A 13,930-nucleotide genomic window follows, 5' to 3' on the forward strand; every position below is an offset into this window, starting at 1 on the left:
CGAGAATACGAGATAAATTGGATCTTGGACAGGTGCTCGTACACCTTATATCCTACCGTCTAACTAATTTACAACCAGTTTTCATTAGATATTCCTATATTTATTTTCCAAACGCGAAGAAGCCTCGTTAGAGCATACGCTCGATATCGCGAAATCTCGCTGGCAGACGACGCGATCGGTATGCGATTTGAACCGTTATCTGTTCGTTGGATAAAGAAAAAAGAAAATTTCTATTCGTGAGCAAGCGAAATGAAAAGGAAGATGCACGAAAGAAGAGTGTAAAGATGCGATTGGCTATCGGATAGCAATATTTTTGCTCGATAAGAAAAGTAGTTAAGCGTTCGCAAATGGTCCGAGCGCTCGTTTTCCACAGAGTCGCGTCGGTGCCGCCTCGATAGTTCCATAATTAGCAATCTCGCTCGTAACGTCGATAACGTTCTTCCTCGCTCGCATGCACGCGCGCGCGCGCACATACATACATACATGCGTACGCTCCTTAGAAAATCGTTTGCTCGATCCTTTATTAGCACGAATAAATATCTGAATTTATGTTGTTCCAATCGAACCTATCGTTAATACGTCAAGACTAAAAGTCATACTATATATGAGAAAGAAAGGAAATGAATATATTGTTCCATGTTCGAGCGACTAATACCGATGTAACTCTTTCGAGGAGATAAAAACTTGCGATCGCTTTGATATACGCTTCACGTAGGAACGACGTAAAGGATAAAATTGTGTCCGCGCGAAAGAGGGCCGACGTTGGGATAATCGATGTCATTGCGTGAAATTAATCATCGCGATTGGACGCTCGCGATCAAAGGCACATAAAAGAGCCGATATATTCGAGATTCGTGCGATAGATCGTAACGTGTTACGATCCAAACTTTAACTCATGCAAAATATATAGGTTTTTATACTTTTAGAATTTCTCGTTAAACTCGATTCAATTTGGAACATAGAAGAGACGTTTATCGGTGCTGAAGCAGCAGGAAGGGGAAAAAGAGAGAGCCCCTGCAAAAATATCGAATGTCGCTGGACGTCCAACTTCTGGACACTCGATACACCGCGTTATACGGCGGTAAAGAGAAAAAGAGGTATACGCACTGACCGCAAGATTTTCTTTCTTCGACACCGTGAAGATATGATTACGCTTACGAATACGATAGCGGCGATAGCGACGAAATTTTATTTTCATCCTTTATCCAAGCGTCCAAGCGCGTACAAAGGAACGTCGTCTTTATCTTCTCAACGTTGATCGGTGAATAATGGAAATACGGTAGAGCGCAGTGCATTATGTTAAATAAAAGACTGACAGGAGGAGAGGAAAAAAAAAAAAAAAGAAAAAAAAAAAAAAAAAAGAAGAAAAGAAGACGAGTTTGTAATATTTTCGAGTGTTATCGACTTTTTAAACGTACGTATTGTAGATATACCGGTGAACGTCTCGCCGGATGTAGCAATGAACGGGCGCAGTGAGAGCCAACGAGCCATTTCCGGGGCCTCCTGCTGCAGAATATTACATTGATAACAAAAATTGCCTTCCAAGTGTTCGCGATGGCTAACGCAAGACGGTGCCTAGTAGTCTCTTCTTCGTCTCTTTCTTTAGCGAGACCATGCCGATATAATAACTACGGTAGGGCGAACGTTTAACAACGTCAAACTGCATTTTAATGATACGTCTAATCTCTAATACCTATCCATTTTCTACGAGAGATATTAGACTCTTGACGACGAGGTAGTGTCTCCAATCGAAAACGCATAGAATCGAGTTCATTAAGAAAGATCAAAAGTCGTACACCGCCTATCCATCGTTTCGTTGAGCCCATCCATAGACGCATTATCCGTTTTAAAAGATCGAGCGGAGAGCCAACGAAGAACGTCGCGTTCGAACGTCAGCGACATAAATTCTTAGAAAATCATTTGTCTGCTTTTTATTCGGTCGATCCACTCGAGGGGCAACACATGCTCGGCTCATCGAAGAAACGACTATACGACGAGATGGAAACGTCTTAACAAACGTAAAGACCAAATTTATTAATGGTCTCGCTCTAATCGTATATACGTGCGATTCGAAAAAAAATCTTCTTGTTCTTCGAAAATAATCGAAAATAAAACGCCAAGTGCCTATGGAATGACCCTATTCAGACGGCCATAGCTCGAGGCTTTCTGGATCATCGTATCTCGGTTGAACGGTGCGCATCGGTCCACGTCCCGTGAAACAAATCAAAGGGTCCAAAAGACGGAGTGGGAGAAAAAGGGTTTGCGTGTGCCTGGTGTTCGTGAACCGCGAAAAGAAGAAGAGGAGAGAAGAGCAGAGCAGATCAGAGCAGAGCAGAACAGAGCAGAACAGAGCAGAACAGAACAGAACAGAACAGAACAGAACAGAAGAGAGCAGAGCAGAGCAGAGCAGAGCAAAGAAGAGAAGAGAAAGGCCGCGCTAGTTCAAGAAAGAGAGAGAGAAAGAGAGAGAGAGAGAGAGAGAAAGCGCACATTGAAACGCGTCATTCGATCACGAACCTGGTATCAGGTGCAAACCAGTTTCGATATACATATAAGAGAGCAGTAGAAACGTGCTGCAAACTTTGGCATCGGCAGCTCGACATCACCGAGCTCGGTACTGGCCTCTCGACGAATGAGATTCTGCAAATGGCGACACGCACTCTGCTCTTGTTCTCCAACGAAGATACGGAGCTTCCAAAGCATTTAACTCGGAACGCGAGTCCACGCATCGACGTAAATAAATCTATCAGAGTTTCAACAGCTCTCTCTCTCTCTCTCTCTCTCTCTCTCTCTCTCTCTCTCTCTCTCTCTCTCTCTCTCCCTCGATTCTTTTGCCGTCGAAGCGAGAGCTTTTTCTTTTAATCGATTAAAGAGATTTTTCAAACGATCATCAATCGAATCGTCCGTTGTAGATAGAGATCGTGATTGAGACAAGATCGCAATTAGTCCGGTTTGCTTTGATACAAGAAACATCTCGAATAAGAGAAAAACGTTTGAGCATTCGTGTGTCCACGTAAAGGCACATTCTTCCACGAAAGCAACGCGTGCATGTTCGCCTTCCTCGAAACGTGTCTCGATTTCTCAATCGACTTTGCCTGTCCGTACAAAAATCGCTTCTTGTTCCATCGTCCATCCATCCCTATTCCGTCGTGTTCTCTTTACGAAAAGCCCTTTTCAACTTACAACTCGGACAAACGAACGAACCCAACGATTGATGTCAAACGAAAACAAGATTTAGCCAGAAGAGGAAGTCAAACGACGCTACGTGACACGTTACGCGACGCGTTCGTAGCGTTGAACGAGCTCGATTAATTTCGATATGACCTCAGCCAATCACGTGGCTCGATCTCTCGAGGGTACAGCGTAGTCTAATTCGATCGTGACTATTTTGCCACATTTTATCGAGACGCAAGACAATCCTTACGAATCGCTTTGATTTTTAACGCGTTTCTCATCGTCCACGAGTTTTATTCTATTACATTATAAAGGTCTAACGGACGAAATTATCATATATCTATACCTATATAAGAGGCTAAAGAGAGGAAATAAAAAAGAAAAGAAAAAAAAGAAAAAAAGAAAAAAGAAGAGAAAAAAAGAAAAAGAAATTTTTTTCCTAGTGATCGTATCTCGTTCCGTGCGAAGGGGAGAGTAAGTAAAAAAATGAGTGGAAAAAAAGGAGAGTGGATAACCAAATTCGAATCACGCAGAGAGAAAGGACGGTAACGCGATGGCAGCGAGCGCGATACATCTGCCAAAACGTCCGAGACGGGATTACAGAAGATTTTTCGTTTCGAGTGGGCATACCGAGATTAAAGCGCACACGCTCGCCCCCTCTTCTCCTTCTTCGTCCTGTTACCCCAAAGATCGAGGTGAACGAGCCTGAAGCATGCATACACGACCTGTCTCGACAACGAGATATCTCTCCGAGGACCGTGATTACCCACGGCCCTCGAACGTCTCTTAGCGCGTCGAGAATCTTGAAAAATTCGCTTTCGGCTCGAACGATCTATAACGCTTAAAATGAATCTCGAGTAGGACGATACCTACCGGAATTGGACGATACCAGACCGATAAATTCTTTCCTACGTAATACGTATCCTTAATGGTTCCTAAATATAGGATCCGCGAAGGTTTCATAATTATCATGCGATATTTTCATGCGCAAAATGAATCGAAATTGTAAAATAATTGTTTACCCTTCCATATCCTATATCCAACATCCTATATATCCTTAATATTATCGTCTCTCGTGTGGCGCGCCTTTCATCTTGGACATCGCACGAAGAGGTCTTACGAAGAGACCGCAGGGTCTAGGGATGGGAGGTAAAAGCGAAAGAAGAAGAGGATGCAAGGAGTGAAAAGAGAGAAAGAAAAAGCGAATGGGAGAGGGAGAGAGAGAGAGAGAGAGAGAGAGAAGAGGAGCAAGTAACGAAGGAGGGTCCTATCGTCGTCCCTAAACGCTTATTATGCGGCATTACTGGTAGCCTCGTACATGCACACATATAATACGCAGTCACGCGAGCGTTAACCGTTGCGAGGAACTCCGTACCAAGAGAGCGGAGCAAGTTTTTTGCACGTGCTCCTCTCTCTCCCTCTTTTCCTCTCTCCCCACCCTTGTCCTTTCCTGGGCGATCTCTATCGTGCGGTGTCGTAATTGCCGCACCTGAGGACCATCCGTTGTCGTTGATTATCGTCGAGGAACTCGCGCGAGGAGGATACGCAGGAACGATGAACGATAAGAAAAAAAACAAACAAAAGAAAACAAGGAATGTACGTTTTCCTTTTCACCGATTCGTCAAAGAGCAAGAGTAAGCTTTAGCGTATTATTTCAAACGACGTAAATTTATCGAAATATTTGACTCGCGTTTGTACTGCGTCTATAGCTTTCGGATATATGCGCGTATGGTTGAACAGCGATAGAATAATAAGCGACGCGCGTTTCTCGCAAAGGAATGTCTCGGTTTTGTTTGAACGACGCGATAAATACGTTACCGTGCAAATTGAGCGGCCAGGAAACGCGATAAGAGCAGAACCTAAACCCGTCATCCGATATGATTATTTAGTCGAAAGACGAGTTGAATCGAGGAGAGAAACTTTGAAATAAATGACACGGCAGAATATCTACTCGCTACTTATCTCCCTCTCTTTTGGATATCTCGTTCGAATCTTTCGTGAAAGTTTCGCCGTTGGTCAAATTTACGAGCGGCACTTAAACTCGAAGAAACAAGTCCCGGTGGCATCGCTCGTTAAGAAAGGACTAATTGGGCCGAATAAAAGGCAGACGATTCTCGGATTACTTATTCGATGCGCTCCTTGCTTCTTCGATGAGATACGATTATTTTTTATTACGGTGTTCTCGATGCCGAGTAAAAATGAATCTTTGGAAAAATATGAAAAACGGCTCCAATAGGCGACATAAAGAATTGTTGTTAAAACGATTTAAAAGACGGTAGAGCTTGAAATTCCATAAATCTTTCTTTCATTCGTTATCGGTAGCGGAAATCCTTGCGTCCGCGTGTAAAACGATCGTATAATTGGACGAAGCGAGGTGTGAAATCGTCGGCGATTATTTAAACGGACGATGCGCGCCTCTGCGGAGCAACCAGTACCGCAGGAATTTCGCGCTTCAACGAAAACCAATGCCCGATATCGTCGGCAACGGTTAATTCGCCGATCGCGAAAATTACTTCACGGATTAGAAATTAGCTTCTTCAAAGCGAAACCGCCGTGAACGAAAAGGAAAGAATTCCGTTCGTATCGGTGACGATGTATCGCGATAAATAGAACAATGCGAATAGATAATACGTTATGAAAGCGGGATATCAAGAACGAAGACAAAGGAGCCCGCATCCGATATACGAGAGACTCTCTTCTTCTTCTACTTTTCATAGGTACTATATCGCCTTATACGTCGAAAGAAAGTGCGTCGTAGGCTTTTATAATGTCACTTTTAGAGATGGACGTGAAATGAAATTTCCTTTTCTATACGAATATCCGATGAAATATTTCCTATTTTCTAGTCGATTTTTCCGTCACGTGCACGCAACGCGCGCGCACACACACACACACACACACACATACACACACTGATATATATATATATTTATGTGTGTGCGAAGAAATACCGTGTTTCTCATAACGATCGCTCGTCGACTAGCTGCCCGTTAGTTTGTCCAAGCTGTTCGACGTTCGAATAGTATGTATCTTTAGCAATGGGAACGCGACCAATGTGAGAAATAATTAAATAGATGAAACGATAAATCACAGATGACAAGGAACATCTATAAACTTAGATATATGGATCTATGTTAAAGAGGACAGAAACGTTCGGCGCAAGGCCGATGCTTTTATCGACACGACTAACTAAAGCGTTAAAAGAAAAATAAATTTGAAAAAGCGGTACCTTGAAAAAAGAAAAAAAAAAAAAGTCAGGAGCCTCGTCGAGGACCCATAATAATTGCTTCGCGTTGACGACGGACCATTAAACGTGTTTTTCTAACGTTCATTTTTCCAAGAGAGAAGTGAAAAAATAAGAGAAGGAGAGATAATATTTTTAGGGCCGCATACTTTGACCTGCTCGATGAGTCTCTCTCTCTCTCTCTCTCTCTCCCTCTCTCTATTTCTCCTATCTAAACACAAATCTCAAAGATAACGTTTCGTTTGTAAAGAAAAGTGAAAAACGTACGACTACTAGAAATAGGATCGAGTAAATACATAATGGTATATCTCAAGGAATATGACTCGATGCGCATGCCGTAAAATGTTTCAAAGACGTCATAATCTCAACATTTGGAATGATTCTCTAAGAGAACGTTTGACTTGCGATCCGTTAGGTTTGGATCCGTTTATAGGAAAGCATAACTCGAAGTCGAATCCCATTCGTATTTCTCCATTTATTATTCTCGAGTTAGTTTCCCGTGAACACCTGCGAGCGATTTCTACGCGCGTTCTACATACGCTACGATATCGAGTCCATCGGCTACGAGTTAAAACGAAGAGAGAATACCAAAGAATAAGAGCTCGAGACTGCCGAGAGATAAGAGGCAAGAGAAATTATAACGATGCTATCGGGATTCCGTTTGCACGCTGCATACCGCGAAACTCGGCGTAGCTAATGCGCTCGACGCGAAGCAAAGAACATCCGAGACGCTTCGTTGCATCGAATAATATCCTTTTTCCGGCCTCTCTCATCTCCTACGCTCGATGAACTTGTTCAATTTTTACCATTGTTAAGGATAACTTGAACAAGAGACAAAAGATCCTGCGTTATTGTACGAATCGAGAAAAAATACTCAATTGATATATTATTACGTATAATGAAAAGGAATAAAAAATAAAAAAAAAAAATAGGAAAAGAACGATAACTCTCGTTGGATAATTGAACGTAGTTCGCGGTCCGGCGGCGAGCAAAGGGGACTATACCGATCGACGTAGCAAGAGCAAACAATTAGGCGGAGCCTCACGGTCGAGCGTCGAGATAAGTATCTTCCTGTCGGGCCAGGAGATCTCACGTGCTTCGTAAATCCTATAGATGTACAGCTATATAAAGAAGCGTTTAATGCGGCTACGCCGATAATGGGACCCATCTATCTACCTGTCCGCGTAATCTGGCAGTTGCATCTCTCTCTCTCTCTCTCTCTCTCTCTCTCTCTCTCTCTCTCTCCCCCCCCCCCCCCCCCCTTGGAATCCTCATCCTCCTCGCGATCGTCATCTTTTCGCTTTCTCTTCTTCTCCCTATCGATCCCCGATGAGACGAGAAAGAGAGAAAGATAATAGAATAGAATTTACGTTCAGCTACAAACACATGGAATAAAGTACTCATGCGGTAATAATGAAACAGAAAGAGTCTGCCATTAATATTATTAGATTATCTGCAAAGGTAAAAGAAGCCAAAGTGTTACGCAAGTTCGAATCATATCGGTTCGGATAATGGACGAAACGGTATCTACTCGAGATATAACGAAGAGAGTATCGATAATAGCCTGTATCGATGTCGAAGATACGATCAAAAAAGGACGATTCCTTTCGTTCCAACGTCGATAATACCGAATGTCCAATGTTCCTCTTCTCTCATCCTCCGCGAACGGATAAATCTCGAGTGCGAGATAGAACGTAGAAAAGTTATTGCCCTGCGGTTAAAGTTCGATCGGCCAAAAGAAACTCGAAGAAATGAGAGAAGAATGGGGAAGTGCACTTGAAAATGCACTTAAAAAAGGAAAAGAGAAAGGAAAAAGAAAGAAAAAGGAAAAGGAAACAAGCCATCGTCTTTTAAGTTTCTCTACGAGATCTTCGCAACCGTAACCGTATGTATTATCTAAGAGCAGGTTGGCGAGTACAACAAGATTTATCTCTACGAGGATAAGTAGAATAATTAATTCGTATTAGCCTATTAAGCTATGCGGTACGCGTGCTCCGATCCGCTCTGGCGACGAATACGATCGACGACGATATTGACGCTCGAATTGGCTCGATTACGCGCTAATCTGCTTTTCTGTTAATCATTTCTACCTGTCGAATGGCTGTCGAATATTTTTCACTTTGGCACGCGTATTAGCTGCGGACGGTATCTCATATTCATCGACTAGTACGTACTAATACAAGTAATATCTGGTTGAATCGATAAAACGTGTAAGCTCGATTAGAGTATGCGAGTAAATGAACAGGAAATAACGATTAGCGTCAACGACATCCAGTTAATCTTCCTACGCAGGACGGCAAATGAAAAACGTTCGATGATAGGCGTTAGTAATCGAATTAATTGGACGCGTTTTATGCATAAACAAGCGTTGAGCTCATCGATCGCTTGAAATCGTTTACTTACTTTCGACCGCTATCGAGAAATCTGTCAAACTCGACGGACATCTTGCAGCAAAGGGCTCGTCTATTGTGAGAGGACGAACACTTGGTGTCGATCATGTGGCCGTCTGAAATCATAGATTTTAAATTCAAGAGAATCCTCCAAATTCGTGATGCTTTTTGTGATGCTTTTGGTGAAAAAAGAAATTAGGTAAGGTTATATTTGAAAACGACGAACGGAAGAACCGGACGAAAAATGTAATTGGAAGGATTAATGAGGCAAACGCTTAAAGGAGCATGGTGCGCGTGCCGAGGTCAAATGTCGAACGATCCCCGAGGGCTCGCGTGCTTCTTCCTTCTCCGATCCAATCACGACCTACCTTCGATTCTCTAGCACGTCATTATGAAAAAATGCACAAACGATCTTATAGGGCCTTGTTTTCAAGCGCTGAATCAAATATTCGAATATCATAACTATATATGTAAAATAAAAGTAAATCTCTCTCTCTCTCTCTCTCTCTCTCAAACTATTTAAGATCGCGATTGTTTCCAACGACGATCGAGAACTCTTAAAAAATTTTCTACGTCTTCCTTAGGAGGCTCGCGGCTTCTCTTCTCTTGTATCTTTTCTCTCGCTTCACCATCTCCTCCTCCTCCTCCTCCTCCTCTTCGTCATCCATAGTCGCGTATCTGGCCTGAGGCTGCACTTACAGAATGCACGCAATGCCGGAACACGTCGCATGCACACATGCCGCTGGCCCGTCTATATCGCTTTAGCAAAATTTCTTCTCTCTTTCTTTTTTTTTCTACCCTCCGGTTTCCATTTTACCATGGACACCGCGCATCCTTCTTCGCACTTTCGATACCGCTCCCTCGCATACCAACGAATTTGAACGTGCAAACGACCTAAACGTCGACGGAGAGTGTATCCCGAACGATGTCACGGCAAACACAGAACACGGTTCTAAAGTTAATATCGTCGAAGCCATTGTCGTCCATACGTTTTTCCCTTCGATCGATTTAAAGACAAGCTACCATTGCGATAAAAATTACTCGAAGAATACTCACTCGTTTGATTCTGAAAGTATGGATCCTCTCGATCGGTGAAAAACCACGTCTGTAACAAAACAAAAAACAATATTTCTCTCGTTATATTATTCTTCGCTCCGAGACTTTGTTTTTTTTTTTTTTTTTTTTTTTTCTTCGAGTTCGCGTTCTTACGATTACTACGAGAGAAACGTAAGATGAGTACACGTGTTAAAATGGACGCCTATTTTTAGTTCGAGCTCCCGTGGAGGGGCAGGCAGAGAGAGAGAGAGAGGGGGGGGGGGGGGGGGGGGAGGGAGGGAGAGACAAGCGCTGACAAACAGACAGTAAAAGACGGAAGGCTGATGGTTCTCTAGAGGTCTAGGACATCCGACCAATTACGTGAGAGAAAAAGAGAGGGAAAAACGCATCGTCGAGCAGACAGTTAAAATTTGGTCGACGATTTTCCTCGCTGGCGCCAATCGAGTTTAAACTAATTCGTCCGAAAGTATACCAACCAAGTATACCAACCGAGCGAAGAGAAGCGAGGAATAGTGCACAGCAAAGTGCACGTTGCCGATCGTTTCTTCTCGTCGCGCATCAAGTGGCAGGCAGCCTTAAGCTGGCTGTTACCTCGAATTTCACTCGAGCTCCTCGGATTCCATTCGACTGCGGCCCATATTTATATACAGGGTGAACCGTACAACTCGAACGCCTTTACATAGTTTTACCCACTTGCTCTGTGCGGCCGAAATTTAATGAGAAAAACGAAAAAAAGAAAAAGTTTATGCGCGTTCTATCTACGTTAGTATTATAAATAACTCTTCTAGTTAGAAGAGCTACGGTAGGAAAATTTGTCGCGTTATCAGTCGTAATGAGCGGGGCACTTTTCTAGTTGAAGAGGCGACGACGAATCTCATATTACGTTCTCGCGTTACGCGCTAAACGAAGGCTCTAATAGCAAAGACGATTCGAAGCAACCGAACCGTTCTCAAAGTTCGTCTCATTAAGAGCATGAAAGACAATTAAACGCGTCCTTGGTAAGCAATTAACAAAACTAGACTTCTTTTCTGTGGTATACGTTGAAATAATTAGAATTAGTAGGGCTTTTAACGCAAAAAAAAAAAAAAGAAACGTAGACGCGTCGAAGATAGAATTTTCAATGTAATTCTCGTAAACGTACAATAATAACGAAAACCTTCAACGGTGTACAAGAGCTGGTAAATACAATAGACGTAATTCGTGGTAGAAAGGAAGGAAATAAGAAGACAGGGAAAAGGGCGTTTCGTTTCTTTCTCTCTCTCTCTCTCTCTCTCTCTCTCTCTCTCTCTCTCGTTGAAGATCTATGCGAGCTCTACCTCTCTAGGCAAGCTATCTCTAATGTTTTTCGCCCGTAAATCTCTCGAAAGCATTCTCTCCCTTTCTCTTCGTTGTAGGATGTAAGAAGGGCTCGCGCCTGCCATCTCTCTAGGGTTAAGGACTATTCCAGGAAACGGCATGTAGCGGTAGAAAGCAAAGAGAAGCATTTACAATACGCGCAATTAGCCGTTCCGAGATAATATCGGCAAGTTCGTTCTTGCGTCGATTCTCGAGAAAGAAATCCCTCGCGTTTGACGCTCTCTTTCGTCCTTGCGTTTGTCCTTAATCGTTTACCTTATCGTTATTAACGATAGTTAAGGCAAATAAATACATAGTAACGAAATACGCGATCCGTTCAGAAGGCGGACGAACGTCCGTACGAGTAAGAAGAGAGTTAGCCCAAAGAAAACGGACTCGTGGGAAAATGAAATTTTCGTTGGCGAGACGAACGACAATTCCGCTCTTGTCCGCGTCTCCTCGAATCTGCGAATACGCTCGAGTAAGCGCGAGTACGCGCACAAAGTAACGTCTATTCCGTGCCGAATATAGTCGCGAGAAGAGACAAATTCCCAGGCTCTAAATACATAAACTATAAAGGCGCTTGGCTCCGTTCATAACGCGTCCGTCGACGTTGCAGCGCAACGACACGTACCTGATCCTTGGCAAATTGAAACCATGTGCCGATGATGGCCGGCAAACGAGAACGATGATAGTGCTTGGTAGTTTTAACGCTGATAAACACGTCATCCAGATTCGTCGAGAAGGGTACCATCGTGGCCATAGCGAGTGGTGGTGTCATAGCCGATCCTCCTTCGCCGATTACGATCCTTCTAGACGCCGCTGATACTTCGATCAACGGCTCGTTTCTACCATTAACCTCGCTGCTCATCTCTTCGATCCACTGCAAAGAACAAAACAATGGGAGCATTGATTGCTATCGAATCGAATCGAAATGTTACTGCGCCGTGCGCTTCGTTCGTTAGCTTTTTGCATTCTCTTTTTTTTTTTTTTTTTTTTTTTTTTTTTTTTAGCACCTCGTCTTTACCTTTCTACAAAAGGATTTCGAGGAGAATATCTCGCGCGATAATAAAAGACAAAAGAATGATCGATCGTGTCCTAACCTGACGAGGTGCCACTGCCTGATATAGGAGAATGGTGACATAGGCGGTAGCAAGTACAAGGGCCAAAGCCTGCAGGCCTCGTCTCGTTGGCACGGCACGAGGCATCCTCGCATCAACGATATGGCTTTTGCGCACCTCGTACTTGGAAGAATAACGAGCTTGCGAGGCGCCCTCACCACCCCCGTCACCGGCTACCACCAAGCTCCCTTTTTCCTCGGGCCCCTGCTGCTTCGCCGGCTCCCCCTCGACCTCCCCCTCCCCCTCTCCCCCCTCCTCCACCTCCTCCTCCTCCTCCTCCACCTCCTCCTCCTCCACCTCCTCCTCCACCACCACCAACACTTCGACGATGCTCCTCCTTCGGTCCCTCGCGTCGTTTCTCAACGACAAACACCAGCCCGCATGACGCTCCTCCTTTCGTCCCGTCGACGAAAGCACGCAGGACATAACACACTTTGAAAAAGATCACCTCTTCCTCTCTTTCTATCTTCCACCTTTGTCGTCCTCGTCCTCGCCGTGAAACTTCCCATTATCTTATCTTGTCACCGCCATCTCCTCTTTCGCTGCTTCGAAGGTACCACCGACGACGTTTTCTTTTTCTTTTCTTTCTCTCTCTCTATCTCTCCAAAAATACCGGCGCAACAGCTTGGAATTGAAACCATTCGATCAATCTGCGTCTACATTTCGATCGAACTTGACCAATTTTTACTACTCGATCGGCGTCTTTTGGCTCATGTTAGAACCAATAAATATACAACGATATACACTTTCTCTTATTTCCTCCTTCCTCCGTTAATATTTCGTCGAGATAAACGCATTGCGTCTTTTCGTGCGAAGCTCGGGAACGATCGCTAATAATAATAAAATTCGAAAGAGACGACGATATACCGGACGCTAGAATCGATCGCGTGTACGTTCACGCGGACGACGAGTCCTCGACTGAAACACATGGACGGCCGTCCGTCCCCGTGGCTACGCCGTAAACATCCCCTTGCCTGCCACTTGCCGGCCGGCTCGCCGTCGCCATGGGGGAGGGGGTAACATTGGAGGGGCAGAGGCGCGCGACCGCAACGCTATTATAACAACCTGCCGAGCGTTAATCGTGCAAATATGGTTGCGCGTATCCTCCCCACGATCGGTATACCGATTTTTAACAAATTTTCATAATTTTAACTTTTATATCGTAGCAGTCTTGTACCACGAAAAATGATGGACAATAGCAATAACGAGTGATAACTTAAATACACCATTATTACATCATTTTCCTTTAATATCTTATGATATACGCTTATGAGCGCAAACGATCGTTCGTTAAGAATTCGGTAATCAATTTTAATTCATCGATAGGCATACCGTTTACGTTATAAAAAAAAAAAAAAAAAAAAAAAAAAAAAAAAAAAAAAAAAATATATATTCCAGTATAACGTTGTACTAGGCATGATACCACAAGGTCGATAGTGCTGCCATCGAACGGTCGAGCTTCGAACAAAATGCACAGTTGTTCTGTCGTATCTTTCGAACGATTGCCGATAACATCGCACTCTGTTATCCACAATTTCGAAGGAGACTTAAGTAGAACGAGAGAGAAAAAAAAATGGGACCATTATAACTGGAAATCAGAAAAATAAGAA

At 43.6% G+C, this 13,930-nt stretch overlaps 1 protein-coding gene across 1 annotated transcript in view; it reads right to left on the minus strand.

Moving 5' to 3' along the window:
- The window catches only part of LOC124949176 (fringe glycosyltransferase), a gene marked incomplete at its 5' end in the record, with an annotated part of 29,001 nt that extends 16,438 nt beyond the window's left edge, over positions 1-12,563 (minus strand). The window contains 4 exons of the mRNA XM_047493840.1: positions 8,822-8,924; positions 9,865-9,913; positions 11,834-12,082; positions 12,303-12,563. Coding sequence (XP_047349796.1) covers positions 8,822-8,924; positions 9,865-9,913; positions 11,834-12,082; positions 12,303-12,563 — 662 coding nt within the window. The remainder of the gene's footprint in view (positions 1-8,821; positions 8,925-9,864; positions 9,914-11,833; positions 12,083-12,302) is intronic.
- Positions 12,564-13,930: the final 1,367 nt, after the last annotated feature.

This window comes from Vespa velutina, chromosome 5 (assembly GCF_912470025.1).
Source record: "Vespa velutina chromosome 5, iVesVel2.1, whole genome shotgun sequence".
NCBI classification, from domain to species: domain Eukaryota; kingdom Metazoa; phylum Arthropoda; class Insecta; order Hymenoptera; family Vespidae; genus Vespa; species Vespa velutina.